Raw genomic sequence first — 22,455 nt, 5'->3', positions numbered from 1 at the left:
TAACTGAAACATTCAGATCCTAAACTAGGATATAGCTAGGAAGGTGCCTTGGTGCATATGTACTAAGACTCCTTGTGAATAGAAAATAATACAATCACGAAAGAGTAGCCTAGTTCCAATTAATTCCCAACCTACACTTTCTAAAAATATTTGCTACAATCATAATTGCACTCCAGCAACATCCCCCTCCACCCTTAATCAGGTCAAATTTAGCCCTAAATAATATATTCATCCATCATTCTTTATTTCTGTAACAATAATCTAATATCTGCTACACAAGCAAACCAATGCATTATCTACTCTGTAGCATTACATGATTTTGAAATTGTAAAAACAATTTGATGAGTATACCATTGAAAACATGGACTAGTTTAATTAACCATAAAAACTGATGGGTGTAGAGTTTCAAGGAATTTTGTTGCTATAGGGTTTTGTTTCAAAAGTTTTATAGGTAACTGTCTTGTCTATATCCTCTTCTAAGGAACAAGCTATAGCCTAACAAAAGAGCTCTTGTACTTTATGATTGGCATTAAAATTTACGTTTGGCAGGTTTTTTGATGACTTCCATTTTAACTCATGTTTTTCCCACTCTTTTGTTTTTTCTTTTTAATTTTAAGTAATATGGTTATACCATATAAATTTTTCCTGTATTCATACATTTTAAATGTTTACAGCATTAAACATCCTCTATTTTTTGTCAACAAAGATTCACAAATACCTGTTTCAAAGATTGTAGAATTTTTCAAAAGTTTTTTTTATGTATTCAGCTATGCCATACCAACCTAATTAGAGGGTGTTGGTTTAACTGAAATCAATTATTTGTGATGTTTTTCAGTTTCATTTGTAAATATTTCAAATATATGTGTATGCAGAAAATATGACAATAACATTAAAAATTAAACAAAATATAGCCTAGCAGACAAAACATGAAATAGTAGAAAAGCAACATGGAAAGTCTCTAAAACATAAATTTTCTGCATATTATACAGTAGCCTACATATTCTGTTATTATAGCATTTTGTTCAGAGAGTGTTAACAAGATTGTTACAAACATGAAATAGTAGAAAAGCAACATGGAAAGTCTCTAAAACATAAATTTTCTGCATATTATACAGTAGCCTACATATTCTGTTATTATAGCATTTTGTTCAGAGAGTGTTAACAAGATTGTTACCATCTTGTATATAGTCAAGGCTTATATCTGGCCCATAAGGAGAGAGGATGCACCATGGTAGCAACCATTATAAAATGAAAGAGTGTTGAATAGAGAATTTAAGTATATTATTATTCTATTGTTACAGTATTTCCATAACAGAAAGAACTTGGGTGGATATTTATGTGCTTCAAGTAACTGAAGTATCTATCTCTGCCCCTTTCTTCTCAAAAAAGTGTTGACTTTTGATGAACATGGATAAACTTTCTGTTTTAAAAGTAAAACTTTCAGAAATAGATCTACAGCATATACAAGGCCAAAAAGAAAGTATTCTGAGCTCCATAACTTTAGAAAATTCTGATATAACTTTCCTAAATTTTTATTTGCTGGTTTTCAAGAATATTGAAAAAAATAACAGGTCATGAATTTGAAAAAGACTAAATATGGTTTTAAGTCATAGGTGACTAAAATCATTGGAATTCTGGTCTCAAAATCTAATGCCAAAGGTAGACTCAAACCAAAATAAAAAAAACAACATTTTTTCAAAAGTGCAAAGCTAAGAAAGGTATAGGCAAATCTTTATATGTAATTTTCTAAGCCTTAGAAATTTAGAAGGAGTTGAGTTAGGAGCTTGAAAAATACCTTTCAGTGATATATTTTTTTCAGCTCTGACTCCAATCCCATAAATTTCATTCTCCTAAGACAGCTATTTTTCAAGATAGCGAAAAGCCTTTCATCTAGAATTTTACCTATTTTTGCTTCAATTCACTATTTGAGTTTTATTGTTCAATGTTACAAGAGTAACTATCTTTATCAACAATTGCAGCTGGTTTTTTTTAAACTACATGGGAAACAGTTGCTTTCCAAACAGGCTTTCTTTTAAATTTCAATGAAAGTAGCCCAAAGCCATGTCCTCATTTGGGCTTCATAAGTTGATGCCACCCATACTCATGCAGCTCCAGTCTCTGAAAATATTTGGCTTACATTCGTTCAAAATTTAAGACAAGATCAATTAGCCATAGACAGACTGCAGTAGTTGCTAGGGAAAGAGTTCTTTAACAATCTAATCTTTGAATGGCCTATCTCTTGTTTATTTTCTTTTTTGCAGTTACTTCTCTGTTTCAGTACAGCTTGCTTCACAAATTTAGTCTTTTTCTTGTATGTAGGCTGTAGCTTTTCCCCTTATGTTGATTTTGATTATTTTTGAGTGCTGAGGACATCTTAGCAGAAGTCTTTGCTGAAATGTCTACTTTGTTTGTTTGTGTTGTTTCACTGGCTGAAAATTCCCATTTTAGTTTCTTAAATACTCTTTTTCTCCATTTTCTTTGTTTTTTGTTGATCATCAGATATAGCCCTAGGCTATATTTGAAGTATGCTGGTTTTGTTGGTTTACTATTATTTTTAGTTGGTTCATTATGCTGAATGAAGCCACTTTGAAGAAAACCATTACATTTTGTATAAAAGTTGTAGTTCTATTTGTCTCCATTAAAGAGGGGGGATTATGATACAAATTTAGAAAGAGCATTGAACAGGCAATTTAATGCTCTAGTTTTTCTTCTTTTTTAAAAATCTGCTTTGTTTTCCATAAGCTACTTGGATTATTTAAAGCTTGCAATTTGGAAATATACTTGACATATTCGTGTAAACAAGCAAATGACAAACCAAGCCGGTTCTTGGCTTGACTTATTGGGATATCAACCAGCTGGCCAATATACAGCCAATTTCTTGAATAAGGCTTGGTTTCTTACAATATATAAAAGCAATTTCTTGTTACCTTCTGGAAACTGAATTGTTATCTAACAAAAGCTTTTAGGAAACAGTTGGTGTTAGCATAGTAATTAGGCAGGAAATCCCTAAAAATACTATCTTATACTTAATTATATTAGTAGCTCTTGTTAACTATAAACCAGATTTCAAACTTTCAAACATACAAAATATAATACTAACTTAATAAATATAGAGTTTCTGCTATTATTTAAATGAGAAAACTTTCCAAGTTTTAATTATACTTGTCAAAATGTTTGAATTTGATGCTAAAATTTTGTTAACAATTTGGTTTGTTAAGAAAGTTCTTTAGTACAGTAGCAATAATTTTTCAGTCTTTAGGGTCAGGAGAGTCCTTAGCTGCTTAGTTGGTCTGATGAGAAAAGGCACTGCCATCCCTATTAGCTGACAAACAGATCAATTTTTATCAGGATGGTTGAAACACTGTTAGAATCAGGAGTTATGTGAAATTAATGTATTAGGCCTATAAAAAGAGCTGAATTTATTTGCAATATCATAGTGTATGGACTGAAAAATAAAACACAAATTAACTAAAAAGGAATTTAGCTTACGGAGGAAAAATAAAAGAAAGCTCCACCTGGAATTAGCTCAAGATCTATTTTATTAAAATCAACTTAGGAAAAAGATATTTAGGATACAACGAAAATGAATGAAGATATAACCTTTCCAAAAAGATGTATGGCTTCCTGTTTCACAAGTTGAGCCAAGATAAGTTGGGGCCCAAGAGAAAGCTGTCTAGATAGCAAACTTTCAAGCTAAAAAAGCGAATGTTCCTCTTGTGTGAACCCGTTTTTCTGACGGTAAGGTTGTTTATTTGGCCTCATTCAAGTGTTCATAACAGGGGTTGATTTCAACTTGCAAAACAGCCTTGCATTTTGCTTGGTTCAATGGAAGTCAAAAAGGGTTAAAATCGTAAAGCAAATTCAAGGCAGGATAAGCTTGCATCAACCGTATGTTGGGCTGCTATATGAGTTTGTTCAAACATTAAGAAAAATAGGATTGATTAAACAATTTCTTTGAGGAAAAACTTTCTTCAATATTTAAGAGACAAGAAGCTAATCAAGGAGAATTCAAATTCAAACATTTTGCAGACTTCCAATATTGTAACGGGGAGTAGGAAGAAAAATAAAATCAATAAACTGCCCATATACAATATAACAAAAATGCCGATATTAGTGCTGGCCAAAATACACAAACCTAAGTTACCCATAAACACTTTTTATCCTTTCTTTAATAACATCTTGTATTTTAACATAAACAAGCAAAATAATTTTTTTTAATGAAATAATTGAAACAATTATCTTAGTATGGAGAAAAATAAATATTTAACTTAGAAAATATAAAATAATAAATAAACTTTTGGGTTTGGTTCAATATTTATTTCAAGTCTCACTGATAGTTAGAACATTTGGGCATCAAAACACATCTTATCAGGCTTTATATTATCTGATGCACTGTTATAGACGACTCTGTGCAACTTTATCAAGCACCAAATGGATCAACTTAGTTAGACAGAGCTTCGAAATAATTCTTTATCCTCTATATTAGCTCTATGTTTTATATGAACTGCGTTCATCTTCAGAAACAAATGTACCGCCGCACGGCGTTGCTGCCTCTGAGAGTAGAAAGCTCAGCAAATAGTTGTTTGCTAGCTCTAAATCAATTAGTTAGCTCAGAATTTTACTACGAAGCCTTTTTCCCCTCTTTTGACCAAAACTGTTGTTCTTCCCCAATGAATTACAGAAGACGTCACTTTACAGTGGTGCATTATGCTTTTTTTGTGTTTTGAATAGGCTCTCTCCCGATATAATAAGACCATCGGTTCGATACGATCACCCCTGGAGAAAAAAAAAAAAAAAAAAAAAAACACGCATCATCCTCCTCAGAGAAAACTCAAAATTTTCATTTTTGTGTACAGGAACTTGAAACGTCTTAAAAAGGGTTTTCTAATATACAGAGTTTGATAATTTGATTTAAATCAAGATCATTCTCCGTTTTGGGTATATGTGCCTTAATTCAAACTATTTAATTAGTTGGCTTAAAACCCGCTGGAAAATGGTTAAGTGGAAAAACTAAAACGAATCCCCTTTGCTCCGTTGATGTAGGCAGATATTTAATGTTATTTGATTGACTATGTTTGGCAAAACTTTTTATAGTATATTGACAAGGGTCGCTCTTTACGTAGGCTTCTGTTCATTATCCTAAAGGTTTGGAATGTTTCTTTGCAAAACATGGGAATAGTTAAACATAATTAAGTTTGCATGACCTTTATGGAAGGTGCTTCCGATTTAAATTCCCCTTTCTTCCAAGCGTCAGTCTTTTGCTCTTAACTTAATAATTGATTAGAACGAAGTTTCCAAATGTCAAGGTCTCGTTAGCCTTTAGAACCATATTGGATATTAAAAAGATAGCCATTGATTATACGCAAAAAGTCAGTAACAATGTATTTTGAACTTTTTCTGATCTAAAAGGGCTCTTGTCTTCATCGCATGATTTTTTTTTGTCTGCTTTAATTTATGAAAGAATTTTAAACTAGCTTAAATTTAATAGAATTTGATTGAAAGATAAACCTATGGAACTTTTGCTTTTTTGTTGGACATTGTTAATTAACATGAAAACAGAAAATTAGAGAAAAACGACAACTGACAAGTGACGAATTAAAGAGATTAATTTATTGCAAATGTTCTGCCTTTATCATCAACAAAGTATAATATAGCAACACTAAGCACAAGCAAAAAAAGAGAACAGAAACGGTGGCAAACCAAAAGCAATGTAGACTTACCGAAGCAAAAATTGCCACAAGTATAAGTAGAAGTACCTTTAAGTATAAATTAATAATAAAGTATAATTATACTTATCTTTATAATTATGTATACTTATATTATAATATAATATAATATAATTAATATAATATAATATATATATATTATATTATATTAATATAATATAATTAAGTATAATTATAATTATCTACAAGTATAAGTAGAGGTACCTTTAAGATTAAGGTACCTTAATCTTAAAGCTTATCAAGAATAGATTTGGTTTATGCTTTAATGAACACAAAACATATTTAAACAGTTTTCTTTCAATGTTACAATATTGAGAAACATAAAATTGCTCAAATTCCAAATAACTATTTTATATACAATTTGTGCTATAAATTGTTTATCAACATTCTTCTCCTCTTAGACTTATTCCTTTTAAATGCTTAGGGTCAATTTCTTATACTTTTGAATCAAGTAGAATCTAAAGGTAAAGTTTTGCTAGAAAAGTGTTCTTTTAAAATAGTATATTGAATTGAAAGTGAACTTGGATTTATACAAACCTTGTTTAATCTGACCAAGTTTGCCTCCAAAGCTCATTAGGCCATCGATTTCTTTTGGAAATGACCGTGTATGATGTGTACCGTCTCTTAGACTTATCAGTATTTTACATACCACCATGGGTAGAATTTACATTATTTATATGATTATTTAGCCGAGGTGAAACATGTTCTGGCCATACTTTGAACAATCTGCAATGGGTCTAAAGAATATCCCCTAGTTTCGTATAACTAAAAGGTTAGTTATACGGGGTAAAGCGGCTAATAGGCTTTATTCAAAGTTTAGTCATGTTTGTTCACTAATATGGAGATCTCTGTGAAAAAGTACGGTAAAATCGTGGGAAAATCACAAATGTATGTACTGACTGTGCCAAAATTTGCAGGCTAATTTTCTTTTACTCGCTGGCTAAACACATTGGAATCCCTCCTCCCTCATAGGTGACGTCTTTGTTTCGAAACATAAAAACAGGCACGGTCCTTTAATAATCTAATTATTTTCTATGTAAGTTAATTGAGTCCATGAATGTTTTATGTTTACTCTCGTGTTCTCCACCCTCCAGCTGTTTAAATAAATCCTAAGCAGGACTATTGGCTTTCCATTATCTTTGCCATATAGTACAATGTATATTGTTCGCATGCGTCTCATATTCCCCTGAAATTGCAGGTAAAAAGTATTCCACTATTTAGTAATGCCTTGGAAATTGGAAGCTTTCAGTAGATATATCCAGGTGTCGAATTCAGAGCGTATTCGCTATATAATGATGAATGATGTAGGGCTGAGCTTTTCAAATAAATAAAAATGAATATGTGCACCTCTCCAACAAGGATATTACGGGAGTCAGAGATACGAAACAATTTATTGCTAATTCTAATTCTGCTTACGTATAGCCTTAATGGAATTGCAGAATTTAATTACCAAGGTAATAATAGTTATGAAGATTACCAAGAAATGATGAACAATAATTCCAATGTTTCTAGATGTGAAATACACTGCAATACAGAGCAATATGGAAAGCAGTTGGAAAATTTCTTATGCGCTTATGAACAAGGGAATATTGAGGTTTTTGACGCTGCTGAAAGTGATTTTAGTTTAGAGCTATCGCATGATTTTTTTGACGTTCATAAAGGATTAGTGGCAAACGTATTATATAATGGTAAGTGCGGGCGTTTTCACTCCAGTATGTTTGGTAGCAATTTTAGAAAAAAACAAACAGCTCTCAAACACATGAATCCATTTCTTTAAACACCTTTCTGAAATCTGTTATCTCGTTTCTTTTAGAATTTTAAGAATCATTTATTTTCGCTATCTATAGTTTGATTTTAAAGCTCATCTCATTTAATTGACTATTTGCAGTGCCGTAATTCACAGTACCAGATAACGCACCTTTAATCGATTCCCCTTGTTCTCAAAGTTTGTCGAGGCTCCTTTTGCAGGAGTTAACAAACAGTGTCTGTGAGAACACAACCTGAACCGATTCTCCTGTAATTAAATAAACGAGCATTTTTTCAAATGAAAGTAAGGAGCAATATTACAACTTAAAACGAACAGAAACTATTATGTATATAAAAGGGGTTGTTCCCTCCTCAACACCTCGCTCTTCACGCTAAAGTTTTTCGGCACTTTAAATAAAGCTACTTGTTGTTCTAAGTAAACGACCCTTGTGCTTCAGGAATTGTTTTTAAAGAATTCGGACACAATTTAAACTTTAGCGTAAAGAGCGAGGTGTTGAAGAGGGGGCAATCCCCCTCATATACATAATAATTTCGGTTCGTTTTAAGTTTTAATGTTGCTCCTTACTTTCAATGGAAAAAACTTATTTTTATTCAATTTCTGATCGTTTTTTAAATAACGCCAGGATATCTGGCTCCACGGGAAAACCCCCCTCCCCACGGAAATAGGCTCTTGACAATTCAATCCTGGCGAAAATTTACCCCGAAAAATTACCCTTAACATCTCCACGCGTAAAACTGAATCGGTAAAGAAAAAGTAAGACACATAAAGAAATTTCGTATAGGAATTCTGACAAATTCTGACAAATTCCTGTGTAAAATTTCCCCTGAAAAGTTCACTTCCTGGAAAATTCCCTCTCCCTGGAAAATTCTCCTCGTGCAAAATCCCCGCAGCAGAAAATTCCTCCTCCCCTTCTCACCCGAAAAATGTATGCATACTTCCCAATAACAAATACTATACGTAAACAATGGACAATTTTTATGACTTAGAAACATTTCCCCAGGCGCTTTGAGGGGCCATGTTATCCCCAAAGATATAGTTAATGGTTTATTAACTATTCTGAACAAAATATCTATCTAAAAATTTTGATCGGGTGATTTTGGAAAAAAAGTTACGTGGGAGGGGGCCTAGTTGCCTTCAAATTTTTTGGTCACTTAAAAAGGGCACTAGAACTTTCCATTTGTGTTAAAATGAGCCCTCTCCTGGCGTCCTAGGCCCGCTGGTTCGATACGATCACCCGCGGGGAAAACAAAAAATAAACAAAAATAAAATAAAAATAAACACGCATCCGTGATCTTTCTGCTGGCAAAAATTACAAAATTCCACATTTTTGCAGATATGAAACCTTTACAGCAGATATGAATACTTTAAACCTTTACAGTAGGGTTCTTTAATACGCTGAGTCTGATAGTGGGATTTTCATTAAAATTTTATGACTTCTACGGGGCTTTCTCCCTTTTTGTGAAAATCAGATAAATTTTCTCAGGCTCGTAGCTTTTGATGGGTACCACTAAACTTAATGAGTCTTGTACATTTCGGATCGGCATAATAAGCCAATTCTTTTGATAGTATCTATTGGTATCAAAGTTCCACCTTTTAGGGTTTCGGTTACTATTGAGCCGGGTCGCTCCTAACTTACAGTTCGTTACCACGAACTGTTTGATGAAGTATACTGTTTTCCACAGGCCTTATATAAGCGGTCAGTTCTGGGCATGAACTCAAAACAATTATTGCTCGAAAATACCCTGCTAGCTCAACTGGACTAATTGCGCAATTGGGTGTGACACAGGATATAATTTTTTAACAGAGGAAAGCGTATGACTTCAAAGAAATCAACAAGAGAAATGAGCATGAAAACGCCTTGACGGGATATAACATACGGCGTTTGACCCATGCGTGAAAATTTCGCCTACCTAACTCAATTACTCTCTGAGATAGCAAAAATCTCATTATCTGCAATTTTACTTCTTGATTTTCCGTGAAATCTCACCTTCTTGTGGTTTTCTGTGTGTGAAGCTTATGGATCATTCTCAAGTCTCAGTTTGTCTACATACTCATTTTTCCTCCTGTCTCAGTCTCCTGGTTTTCCACAGGAGTATTTTTTCATGTGTTGAGCGTAGAGTCTCAATAGATTCTATTCGAGGAAAACATCCTCAGTCTTGCATTCATCTTTTGAGTTCTTCTTATAAATTTTCAACTTTTTTGTGTGTGCCTTGCAGAGGAAGTAGTAATGGCATTAATCTGGTCATAATTCTTGTTGACCTCGTTGCTACTCTCCAAGAGTTTTCTTGATATTTGTGGCCTTTTGCTGTCGCAAAATTTAAAGAATCCGTCAAAGATCTGCATTCTTTTCCCCTGTAATTTTACTGATTGTTTATGGGACTATATTTTTTGGGCAAGCACAGAAACTTGTTATTAGTTGTGAAGGGGGGGGGGGGGGGGGTATATTTTATTAGCATTTGGTCCTATCTTTTGGTCCTATAATTGACATCCAAATTGCTTAAAGTAGGTATCGATGGATGGCTTCATTTTTCTGTCTTATCATTTTCTGACTGTTTAGTGCTAACAATGCTTGTTTTTTGTGCCTCCTTCTGTTTTTTTCCTGGTTTCTTATAATTGTGGGTTCTCGCAACGTCAGACTTTTTTACGTCTTTCACTTTTCTATTGTTATATACCTCCTTATTATTGAGTGATTCCGTAAATTCTTTATGGTTATATTCCTCCACGAGACATTGAGCTTCCGATAAATAGCAATAATATCTACCATGGTGTGTTTTCTATCCACAATTTTACGGGACCTAGACCTATCATAGGCAGCGCGATCGCGCTGCCTAAGTAGAGAATGATGTTGGCACAATGTATTGTTTTTTTTCATACCAGGGCACTTCGTATCGAAGGAGTTGTCGTAGAAACTTCGAAAAGGGCTCATTTGATTGGAAACTGGAGTGACTTGTGCCCTTTCTAATAGTCAAAAGTGATTGGAAGGCAACTAACACCCCTTCCACGCCAACCATTTCCCCAAACACATCCAATCAAAATTTTTAGATAGCCATTTTGTTCAGCGTATTTAATTTCCAGATAGAAAATATGTTTTCGGGGAGGACACTCCCCCACAGCCCTCAGGGCGAGGGTTTTAAGTTATGCCCTGGGGGCATATAAGAACGATGTTGGCACAATGTATTATTTATTATCTTTTCCTTTAGAGCAGGGCACTTCGTATCGAAGGAGTTGTCGTAGAAAGTTCGAAAAGGGCTCATTCAATTGGAAATAGGAGTGGCTTGGGCCCTTTTGAATATTCGAAAGTGATTGGAAGGCAACTAACACCCCTTCCATGCCCACCATTTCCCGAAACACATCCAATCAAAATTTTGAGATAGCCATTGTGTTCAGCCTAGTCGATTTTCTGATAGAAATTATGTTTCTGAGGAGGACACTCCCCCACAGCCCTCAGGGCAAGGGTTGTAAGTTATGCCTGGGGGGGGGGGTTGCACGTAAGGATTTTATAGAAAGCGTTGTCGTAGAAACTTTAAAAAGGCTCATTCGATTGGAAATTTAAAGGGCTAGTGCCCTTTTTAGCAGTCGAAAATGATTGGAGAGCAACTAACAACCCTCTCGCGCCCACCTTTTCTCCAAACACATCCAATCAAAATTTTAAGAAAGCCATTTTGTTCAACATAGTAGAAAGTTCTGGAAATTTGGTATTTGAGGATGACAACCCCCCCCCCCACCGTCCTCAGGGCAAGCGTTGTAAGTTATGCCCTGGGGACATATAAGGTTTTTGTTGAAAGCTTTGTCGTAGAAACTTCAAAAAGGGCTCATTTGATTGGAAATTGAAATGGCTAGTGCCGTTTTTAATAGTCGAAAGTGATTGGAAGGCCACTAACACCCCTTCCACGTCCACCATTTCCCCATACACATCCAATCAAAATTTTGAGATATCCATTTTCTTCCACGCAGTTTAAAGTTCAGGAAATTATACCTTTGAGCAGGACAATCCCCCCGCAGTTTTCAGGGCAAGGGTTATAAGTTGTACCCCGGGGGCATGTAAGATTTTTATTGAAATCTTTGTCGTAGAAACTTGAAAAGGGTTCATTTGATTGGAAATTCAAAGGGCTAGTGTCCTTTTTAATAGTTGAAAGTGATTTGAGAGCAACTAAACCTCTCATGTCCACCTTTTCCCCAAACACATGCAATCAACATTTTTAAATAGCCATTTTGTTCAACGCAGTTGTAAGTTCTGGAAATTAGGTCTTTTAGGATGATAACCCCAGAGCCATCAGTACAATGGCTGTAAGTTATGCCCTGGGGGCATATAAGGTTTATATAGAAGTTGTTTATATAGTTGTTGTAGAAATTTCAAAAAGGGCTCATATGATTCAAAATTGAAATTACCCTTTTTAACAGTCGAAAGTGAGTGGAGAGTAATAAACCCCCCTCTCACGCCCACTATTTCCCAAAAAATATCCAATCAAAGTTTAGAGATAGCCATTTTTTTTAACGTAGTTGAAAGCTCGGGAAATTATTTATTTAAGGATGACAAACCCCCCAGAGCCCCTAGGGCAAAGGTTGTAAGTTATGCCCTGGGGGATTATGACGTTTTTATAGATAGAGTTGTCGTAGAAGCTTCGAAAGGGGCTCATTCAATTGGAAATTGAGAGGGCTAGTGCCCTTTTTAATATTCGAAAGTGATTGAAGGGTAACTAACCCCCCTCTCACGTCCAACATTCCCCCAAACACGTCCAATCAAAATTTTCAGATAGCCATTTTGTTCAACATAGTAGAAAGTTCTGGAAATTAGGTCTTTGAGTATGACAGCCCCCCCCCCGCCAGCGCTCAGGGCAAGGGTTTTAAGTTAGGCCCTGGGAGCATATAGGGTTTTTATTAAAAGCGTTGTCGGAGAAACTTCAAAAGGGCTTCATTTGATTGGACATTGAAAGGGCTAGTGCCTTTTTTAATAGTTAGAAAATGATTAGAGAATGACTAACCCCCCTCTCACGCCCACCATTTCCCCAAACACATCCAATCAAAATTTTGAGATAGCCATTTTGTTTAACGTAGTTGAAAGTTCTGGAAATTAGGTCTTAGAGGATGACAACCACCCTAACAGACTTTAGGGTAAGGGTTGTAATTTATGCCCTGGGGGCATATAAGGTGTTTATAGAAAGCGTTGTCGTAGAAACTCAAAAGGGCTCATTCGAATGGAAACCGAAAGGCCTAGTGCCCTTTTTAATAGTCGAAAGTGATTGGAAGGCTTGACATTTTTTTTAGTAAAGATTGATGTGGGTATAATGTGTTATTTTTGTTGTTGTTGTTGTTTAGGCCAAGGCACTTCGTATCGAAGGGGTTGTCATAGGAACTTCGAAAAGGGCTCATTCGATTGAAAATAGAAAGGGCTGATGCCCTTTATAATAGTCAAAAGCGATTGGAGGGCAACAAATCCCCCTCCCACGGCCTCCCCACATTTGCCCATTATGTTTAAAAACTAAATGTTGCCTTAAGATTAAATCAAAATGCACTGTGTTAATGCTAATTCTCAATAAGGCATCTCTGCAGTATCCCAAGAACGACTGAGGGTATTATGTTAAAACTTTCGGGGCTACTTCTGCTCTTAAAATTTAACCAAATCAAAATAGCGTAAGTGTATCCAAGCTATCAAGGAAAGTAAACAGATGTTTTTTGCGAATGGTATCAAGTTTTCCGTTTCAGGTCAACTAGAGGAGGTATGAAACTAAATTAAACACTACTATTTGTGTTCAGATTTGTAACAAGGTGTATATTGTTAAAAATTGCTAAAAAATTTTCTCCAGCATACAAATAGCTGGCCAAACTATAAAGTCTTAAAAAAACGAAAAGACTTAAAGTATTATTTTCTTTTTCCCTGAAAAGACTATGTCAATACAAAACGAACACAAATAAATTTAAAAAAAACTTTTTCCACAAAATAAGTTTTTCCAAGAAAAGTAAAGAACTCCATTAAATAAAACATGAGCAGAAATAAAATCAAATAATCCACCAAGCGTGAAACTACCACACATCAAATTACAATAAATAACCGAGTCAAACTCAAAATGAGCAAAAATTAACATAAGTTGGGCTCAAAATCCCTATGCCTTCCCATGGCCAGAACATAATTTGCACTTTACTGAAAAAAATACAAATGTATGTGCATTGTCAGTTTAAAAGGTATATACTGATATTTAGTTATCAAAACGTTAATATTATTTGATTTATTAAAGTTATAAAAGTAAAAACATGTATATTTTTTTCAGTAAAGGGCAAATTATGTTCTGGCCTTGGGAAAGCACAGGGGTTTTGAGCGCAACTTCATTTCTGCTCGTTTTGAGTTTGACTCGGTTATTTATTGTAATTTATGTTCGTTTCGTGTTTCATTTATTTATCGATGCTGATTTCACGCTTGGTAGATTATTTTATTTTATTTTTGCTCTTTTTTGTTTAATGGAGTTCTTTACTTTTCTTTGAAAAACTTATTTTGTGGAAAATGTTTTTTTAATTAATTGTTGAAAAAGCTTTTACGTGGACACCAGACCTATTTAAAAATTTGTATCGAGTAATATTTGCGTCTTGATCGACATAAAACAAATACTTGACTCAGTCAATTTCGAAGTTGATCCTTACCAAATAGAATTTGAAGGTCGGTTTTCTTTCTGTAATATTCAGGACCTCTCTCAGCCACCGTTACACCTGCAGGCGTATTTTATCCCCCTTCATCGGTTCCCTTATCTTACATGGAACAGTGTTTTCCAAACGATGCACAAAATCTATGTTCTTCTTTGGGGCTCTTCTACAGTACTTTCAACTTTTCTATGCGCAAAAGAGCAAGCAATCAGGGAATTCGCTGGATCTGAAATTGTCGCTTTCAAAGAGCTTTTCGGAGCTTTGTTTATATTAAATAAAAAAAAAAAACAGTTTTTTCGACTGAAAGTAAGGAGTAAAATTAAAACTTAAAACGAACAGAAATTATTATTTATATGAGATGGTTCGCCCCCTCTTCAATACCTCGCTCTGTACGCTAAAGTTCGAATTCTGTTCCAATTCTTTAAGAATGACCCCTGAAACACAAAAGCCGTTTAATTAGAATAAATAGCTCTTTTGAAAGTACTTAAAAAAAGTTTAGCGTAAAGAGCGAGGTATTGAAGAGGGGACGAGTCCCCTCATATATGCAATAATTGCTGTTCGTTTGAAGTTTTAATGTTGCTCCTTACTTTCAGTTGAAAAAAAACTTTTTATTTCGTTTTTCCTATTTAATTTCTGATCGTTTTTAAATAATGCTGGATAATCCGGCGCCCCCCCCCCCTCATAGAAAATTTTCTTCCCCCTTGAGAAATGTCTCCATGGAAAGATACTCCAATGTAAACCCCTCCCCCTACCCCCTCCCCTGACCCCCTCCGCCAGAAAAAAATCCCCCCTGAAGATGTCTCTATACTTCGAAATTATCAATACTATATGTAAACAATGGGCAGAGTTCACAACTTGCAGCACTTTCCTCGGGGACTGTGGGGGATTATGCCATCCTGAAAGATATAGTTATTAGATTTTTCGACTATGTTGAAGAAGATGGCTATCTCAAGATTTTAATCGGGTGATTTTGGGAAAAAAATTAGCGGGGAGGGGGCCTAGTTGCCCTCCAATTTTTGGTCACTTAAAAAGGGCACTAGGACTTTAATTTCCGTTCGAATGGGTCCTCTTGTGATATTCTAGGACCTCTGGGTCAATACGATCACCCCTGGAAAAAAAAAAAAAAAAAACAAATAAACACGCATCCGTGATCTTTCTTCTGGCAAAAAACACAAATTTCCACATTTTTGCAGATAGGACCTTGAAACTTCTGCAGTAGGGTTCTCTGATACCCTGAATCTGATAATGTGAATTTCATTAAGATTCTATGATTTTAGGGGATGTTTTTCTTTTTTTCGAAAATAAGGCAAGTTTTCTCAGGCCTGTAACTTTTAATAGACAACACTAAACTTGATGAAACTTATATATTTCAGATCAGCATAAAAATCCAATTCTTTTGATATATCTATTGGTATCAAAAATTCGTCTTTTAGAATTTCGGTTAGTATTGAGCCGGGTCGCTCCTTACTTACAGTTTGATTCCTGATTGTTCACATACAAACTATCCAAAGCAGAAACCGGCTTCGGCTTCTTTTTCTATCTTCTCATTTGCCGATTATTATGGGACTATGCTTTTAGCCTGGCACTGAGACGTTCCAGTGGCACTTCCAGTGGAGGCAAAGCAAATCAAAATTTCTATTCTGCACTTTTTCTTGAGTTTTTTTTTTATGATACGTTCTGGTTTTTACTAGCTGGAGAGATTAGCATTGGAAATAATCAAACTGTTATAATTTTCCTCTGATGGCTTCTCATAAGTTTCAAGAAAATACTTTTTCATATTTTTAATCATACCTTGGAAGCCCTACCGCCTTTTAGCTCTAACAAAAGCCATGAACCGTCTTGGTTCATTAGCTTTTTTAGCTTGTTGTACTCCTATCATAGGCAGCGCGCTAGCGCTGCCTAAGTAAAGAACGATGTGGGCACAGCGTGTTGTTTTTTGGTTCTTTGTACCCGGGCACTTCGTATCGAAGGAGTTGTCGTAGAAACTTCGAAAAGGGCTCATTCAATTTGAAATTGGAGTGGCTAGTGCCCTTTTTATTGGTCGAAAGTGATTGGAGGGCAACTAGCCCCCCCCCCTCCCCACGCCCATCATTCCCCCAAACAAATCCAATCAAAACTATGGGATAGTAATTTTATTCAGCTTAGCTGATGTTCAAATCGAAAATAGGTTTCCGAAGGAGGCCCTCCGCACGCACACCTCAGGCCAAAGGTCTAAGGTATGTCCTGGGGGCATATAAGGTTTTATAGAAAGTGTCATTGCAAAAGATTGAAATCAGGCAATTACGGATGGAAATTCAATGGGGTGCAACCCTTTTTATCTTCCGAAAACGACTGTCGGGCAACTAGCCCCCCCACGCCCTTCATTCCCCCAAATACATCCAATCAAAATTTTAGATAGCCATTTTGTTCAGCGTAGTTGATTTCCAGATATAAAAAAAATATGTTTTTGAGGAGGACATTCCCCCAAAACCCTCGGGGCAAGGGTTTTAAGGTATGCCCTGGGGCCATATAAGGTTTTTATAGAAGGCGTTGTCGTAGAAACTTCAAAAAAGGCTCCATCGATTGGAAATTCAAAGGGCTAGTGCCCGTTTTAATAGTAAAAAGTGATTGGAGGGCAACTAGCCCCCCCACGCCGATCAATCCCCCAAACACATCCAGTCAAAAATTTGAGATAGCTATTTTGTTCAGCGCATTGTATTTCCATATAGAAAATATATTTTTGAGGAGTATACTGCCCTACAACCCTCAGGGCAAGGGTTGTAAGTTATGCCCGGGGGGCATATAAGGTTTTTATAGAAGGCGTTGTCGTAGAAACTTCAAAAAAAGGCTCATTCGATTGGAAATTCAGAGGGCTAGTGCCCTTTTTAATAGTCGAAAGGGATTGGAGGGCAGCTAGCTCCCCCCCCCACGCCCGTCGTTTCCCCAAACACATCCAATCGAAATTTTGAGATAGCAATTTTGTTCAGCGTAGTTGATTTCCAGGTAGAAAATGTGTTTTTCAGGAGGACACTCCCCCACAACCCTCAGGGCAAGGGTTTTAACTTATGCCCTGGGGGTATATAAGGTTTTATAGAAGGCGTTGTCGTAGAAACCTCAAAACAGGCTCATTTGATTGGAAAATCAAAGGGCCAGTGCCCTTTTTAATAGTCAAAATTGATTGGAGGGCAACTAGCCCCCCCTACTCCCATGATTCCTCCACACACATCCAATCAAAATTTTCGATAGCCACTTTGTTCAGCGTAGTTTATTTCGAGTTGGAAAATATTTTTTTGAGAAGGACACTTCTCCACAACCCAAGGGGCAGAAGTTTTAAGGGGTGCCCCGTAGGCTTATTAGGTTTTTATAGAAGGTGTTTTTTTAGAAACTTCAAAAAAGACCCATTCAATTTGAATTTGAAAGGGCTTGTGCCCTTTTTAATAGTTGGAAGTGATTAGAGGGCAGCTAGCCCCCTCCCCCCGCCACACAATAACCCCACACAAAATCATAAAAATTTTGAGTTAGCCAATTTTATCAGCAGATTGTATATCCCCAGGGAAAATATGTTATTAAGGTGGACACTCCCCCACAACCCTCGGGGCAAGGGTTTTAAGTTATGCCCTGGGACCATATAAGGTTTTTATAGAAGGCGTTGTCATAGAAACTTCGAAAAGGCTCATTCGATTGGAAATTCAAAGGGCTAGTACCCTTTTTAATAGTTGAAAGTGATTGGACGGTAATTAACCCCCCTCTCACACCCACCATTTCCCCAAACATATCCAATTAAAATTTTGAGATAGCCATTTTGTTCAACGTATTTTAAAGTTCTGGAAATTAGGTCTTTGAGGATGACAACCCCCTCACAGGCCTCAGGACAAGGATTGTAAGTTATGCCCTGGGGGCATATAAAGTTTTTTATAGAAAGTGTTGTCGTAGAAACTTCAGAAGGGGCTCATTCGATTAGAAATTGAAATGGCTTGTGCCCTTTCTAATAGTCGAAAGTAATTGGAAGGCAACTAACACTCCTTCCACGCCCACCATTTCCCCAAACACATCCAGTCAAAATTTTGAAATAGCCATTTTGTTCCACGCAGTTAAAGTTCAGGAAATTATACCTTTGAGCAGGGCATTCCGCTCACAGTCTTCAGAGCAAGGGTTATAAGTTATGCCCTGGGGTCATATACGTTTTTATTAAAATCTTTGTCGTAGAAACTTGAAAAAATGCTCATTCAATTGGAAATTCAAAGGTCTAGTGCCCTTTTTAATAGTCGAAAGTGATTTGAGGGCAACTAGCCCCCCTCTCTCTCCCACCTTTTCCTCAAACACATTCAATCAAAATTTTTAGATAGGCATTTTGTTCAGTGTTGTGGATTTCCAGATAGAAATTATTCAGAAAGCCATTTTATTCAACGCAGTTGAAAGTTTTGGAAATTAGGTCTTTAAGGATGACAACCCATCCCCCCTCCCCACAACCCTCAGGGCAAGGGTTTTAAGTTATGCCCTTGGAGCATGTAAGGTTTTTATTGAAATTGATGTTGTAAGAACGCCCAAAAGGGCTCATTCAATTGAAAATTGAAAGGGCTATTGCCTTTTTAAAAGTCGAAAGTGATTGAAGGGCAACTAACCCCCCTCTCACGCCCACCATTTCCCCAAACACATCTAATCAAAATTTTGAGACCAGCTTTTCAGATAGCCATTTTGTTCAACGTAGTAGAAAGTTCTGGAAATTAGGTCTGTGAGATCAACCCCCTCCAACCCTCAGGGCGAGGGTTGTAAGTTATCCCCTGGTGGCATATAAGGTTTTTATTAAAAGCGTCGTCGTAGTAACTTCAAAAGGGCTCATTGGATTGGAAATTGAAAGGACTAGTGCCTTTTTTAATAGTTGAAAGTGATTGGAGAAAGACTAGCGCCCCTCTCACGCCCACCATTTTCCCAGACACATCCAATCAAAATTTTGAGATAGCCATTTTGTGTAACGTTGTAGAAAGTTCTAGAAATTAGGTCTTAGAGGATGACAACTACCCTCACAGCTCTTAGGGTAAGGGTTTTAATTTATGCCATGTGGGCATATAAGGTGTTTATATGAAGTGTTGTCGTAGAAACTGGAAAAGGGCTCATTCGATTGGAAATTGAAAGGCCTAGTGCCCTTTTTAATAGTCGAATGTGATTGGAAGGCTTGACATTTTTAAAGTAAAGATCGATGTGGGTATAATGTATTATTTTTTTTGTTGTTGTTGTTGTTGTTTAGATCAGGGCACTTTGTATCGAAGGAGTTGTCGTAGGAACTTCGAAAAGGGCTCATTCAATTAAAAATAGAAAATTTTTAAAATTTTCAGGCTGATGCCCTTTTTAATAGTCGAAAGTGATTGGAGGAAAACTAATCCCCCTCCCACGCCCTCCCTCCCATTTTACTTTATGTTTAAAAAATAAATGTTGCCATAAGATTAAATCAAAATGCACTGTGATAATGCTAATTCCCAATAAGGCATCTCAGCAGTATCCCAAGAACGACTGAGGGTTTTATGTTCAAACTTTTGGGGATGCTTCTGCTCTTAAAATTTAACCAAATCGAAATAGCGTAAGTGTATCCAAGCTCTCAAAGAAAGTAAACAGACTTTTTTGCAAATAGTATCAAGTTTTCCATTTTAGGTCAACTAGACGAGGTATGAAACTAAATTAAACACTTCTATTTGTGGCCAGATTTTTAAGAGGTTGTATATTGTTAAAAATTGCTGAAATTTTTCCTCCAGCATACAAATAGCAGGCCAAACTATAAATCTTTAAAAAAACGAAAAGATTTAAAGTATTATTTTCTTTTTCACTGAGAAGACTATGTCAATATAAAACGAACATAAATTAATTAGAAAAACTTTTTCACAACATAAGTTTTTCAAATAAAAGTAAAGAACTCCATTAGACAAAAAATTAGCAAAAATCAAATCAAATAATCTACCAAGCGTGGAACTTCCACAACTCAGCATCGATGAATAAATGAAATCCAAAACGAACAGAAATTACAATAAATATCCGAGTCAAACTAAAAACGAGCAGAAATTAACACAAGTTGGGCTCAAAACCCCTATGCCTTCCCAAGGTCAGAATATAATTTGCACTTTACTAAAAAAATATAATTTTTTTTACTTTTATAACTTTAATAAATCAAATAATATTAACATTTTGATTACTAAATATCAGTATATGTACTTTTAAACTGACAATGCACATTCATTTGTATTTTTTTCAGTAAAGTGCAAATTATATTCTGGCATTGGGAAGGCATAGGGGTTTTGAGCCCAACCTATGTTAATTTCTGCTCGTTTTGAGTTTGACTCGCTTATTTATTGTAATTTCTGTTCGTTTTGAGTTTCGTTTTTTAACCAATTTTGATTTGTGGTAGTTTCACGCTTGATAGATTATTTGATTTTAGTTTTGCTCATTTTTGTTTAATAGTGTTCTTTACTTTTCTTTGAAAAACTTATTTTGTGGAAAAAGTTTTTTTAATTAATTTTATAAAAAACACCAGAGATTGCAATTTTCTAAGGAGCACCAGTTTTTTGAAAGAAATGTCCCTATCAATTTGGCCATATTTTTCCCGCGAGCTTCACGCATTGTAAACTTTCCAGGAGCTGTAACTTCTAGTTGACATTATCGACCTTGTTCCAACTATTTTGGCATGGTCTATGAATTGTTTATCTTCCGTGTCCTGAAGCTTTATTCCATGATATTTTCGCACTTCTGTTTGAACATTGCAGAATTTTGTTTTTGCCAGGAATAAACTGTCCCCTAGATTTCGTCAGAGCTCAGATGTTCAAATTTTGGGAGGAACTTTATGTTGCGTTTGACTTCCAGAGCAAGCATTGACACAGCTGCTAGTCCTCTCTGGATAGTTCTAGGCTTCCCAAAAATTTCCAAAAACGCCTCTCATTATTTTTGATAATACCATAGGCCTTTCAGTAGTGTCAGAAACCATAAACAGTCTTGGGTCAATAGCTTTTACAGTCTGCTTGCTGCCTTTGCATTCCTTCTTTGCAAAAAATTTGCGGATTATGATTTTCCCAGGACCACTGATTTTTGTTTTCTATTTCCCTTAGATTGACCATAATTTTTTCCGTAAGTTTCATGAATTGTAAACTCATCAAGAAAAGTTTAGGGACTGTAAGCTCTTCTGTTGTAAAACCTTCATTTTACATATTTTCACATTTTTCTTTGAAATGTTAGAGAATTTTGATTTTGTTGAGAATAATTCGTCTTCCACATTTCTTCATAGTTCGGGTGTTCAAACTTTATAGAAATTTTGAATTGAATTTGGCTTCTAGACCAAAATCCTGTGTTGTTTATGGCATGTCTATAAGACACCTGCTGGCGGATATGAAGGAACTTCAACTCTGCGGCATCTATATCATTAATAAAATCTGAAAAAAAAAATTGATCTTTGTAGCTCAGTTAAACACAATTGCTGGAATTTAATTGAGTATGAAGTTTTAAGACGTTTTTCTCATTTTAATTCTGATAGCTCAGTTTAAACATAGTCGTCAAATTTAATGTCAGTGTGATAACACAATATTGTTACCATGCTGGCGTTTCAGTTTTTTCAGTAATTTTAGTAATTACATTTTTCTTCCGTAATTCCATTGACAGTTATCGATATTAATGATTATCAGTTCTGAATATTCTTATAAAGATTTGCTAAAGGCTTTTATTTTCTTTTTTCTTTTCTTTTTAAATTGTCTTTGGTAGATTTTTTTAGCTTTGCTTTTTAACTTTTTCTATTTACAAATTTTGTAGAAAAGGATAAACTGGACACAACCTAAAATACTCTCAAAGGTATTTGACCTGATACCCTGTCACGCCTGCTGCTAGGAATTGCAGTGGCCCAAGAATTAATTGCAGCGAAAATCGCACAAATTTCGTTACAGCGAAAAATGAGTAAAACACCATAATATTAAAGTTGCACCCTGATTTCACTTTTTCATCATAATCCCCTGATGGATTTTAGCTTTTCGATGAATAAACTGTTGTATTTTATTTTTTTGGCCTGGAGTGATTTTAAGTATGACTCTTTTTTTTGTTTACTGTTGAACCATGAGTACTTATAAAAGCTAGAAACCCAAGAAAAAGTACCTGTAAGTAAAAATATGCTTAAAAATAACTTCAAATATAAATGAATTTCTAAGGCTTCTTATGTACAACTAGGGGGCACAACCCTGATTACTATACCCAAACGTGGGGAACAAAGTAGGCAGCCTCTGTGTAGCTGACAGAAAAACATCATGGTATCCTGAATGGGAAACAAACATTTCACAGGAGAATTGCTTATGAACGATACACAGGATTATGAGATAGCCGATACAC

General features: G+C 35.5%; 1 protein-coding gene across 1 annotated transcript in view; it reads left to right on the top strand.

Annotated features, from left to right (window-relative positions):
• The first annotated feature begins 7,043 nt into the window (after positions 1 to 7,043).
• LOC148946187 (uncharacterized) overlaps positions 7,044 to 22,455 on the top strand; it is a 221,695-nt gene continuing 206,283 nt past the window's right edge. Inside the window, exon 1 of the mRNA XM_089097628.1 lies at positions 7,044 to 7,414. Coding sequence (XP_088953754.1) covers positions 7,060 to 7,414 — 355 coding nt within the window. The 5' untranslated portion in view covers positions 7,044 to 7,059. The remainder of the gene's footprint in view (positions 7,415 to 22,455) is intronic.

This window comes from Artemia sp. Qi Xiang Cuo, chromosome 12 (genome assembly GCF_049724085.1).
Source record: "Artemia sp. Qi Xiang Cuo chromosome 12, ASM4972408v1, whole genome shotgun sequence".
NCBI classification, from domain to species: Eukaryota; Metazoa; Arthropoda; class Branchiopoda; order Anostraca; family Artemiidae; genus Artemia; species Artemia sp. Qi Xiang Cuo.
Note: the sequence above shows the minus strand (reverse complement) of the source record. Positions and strands in the feature narration are given on the sequence as shown.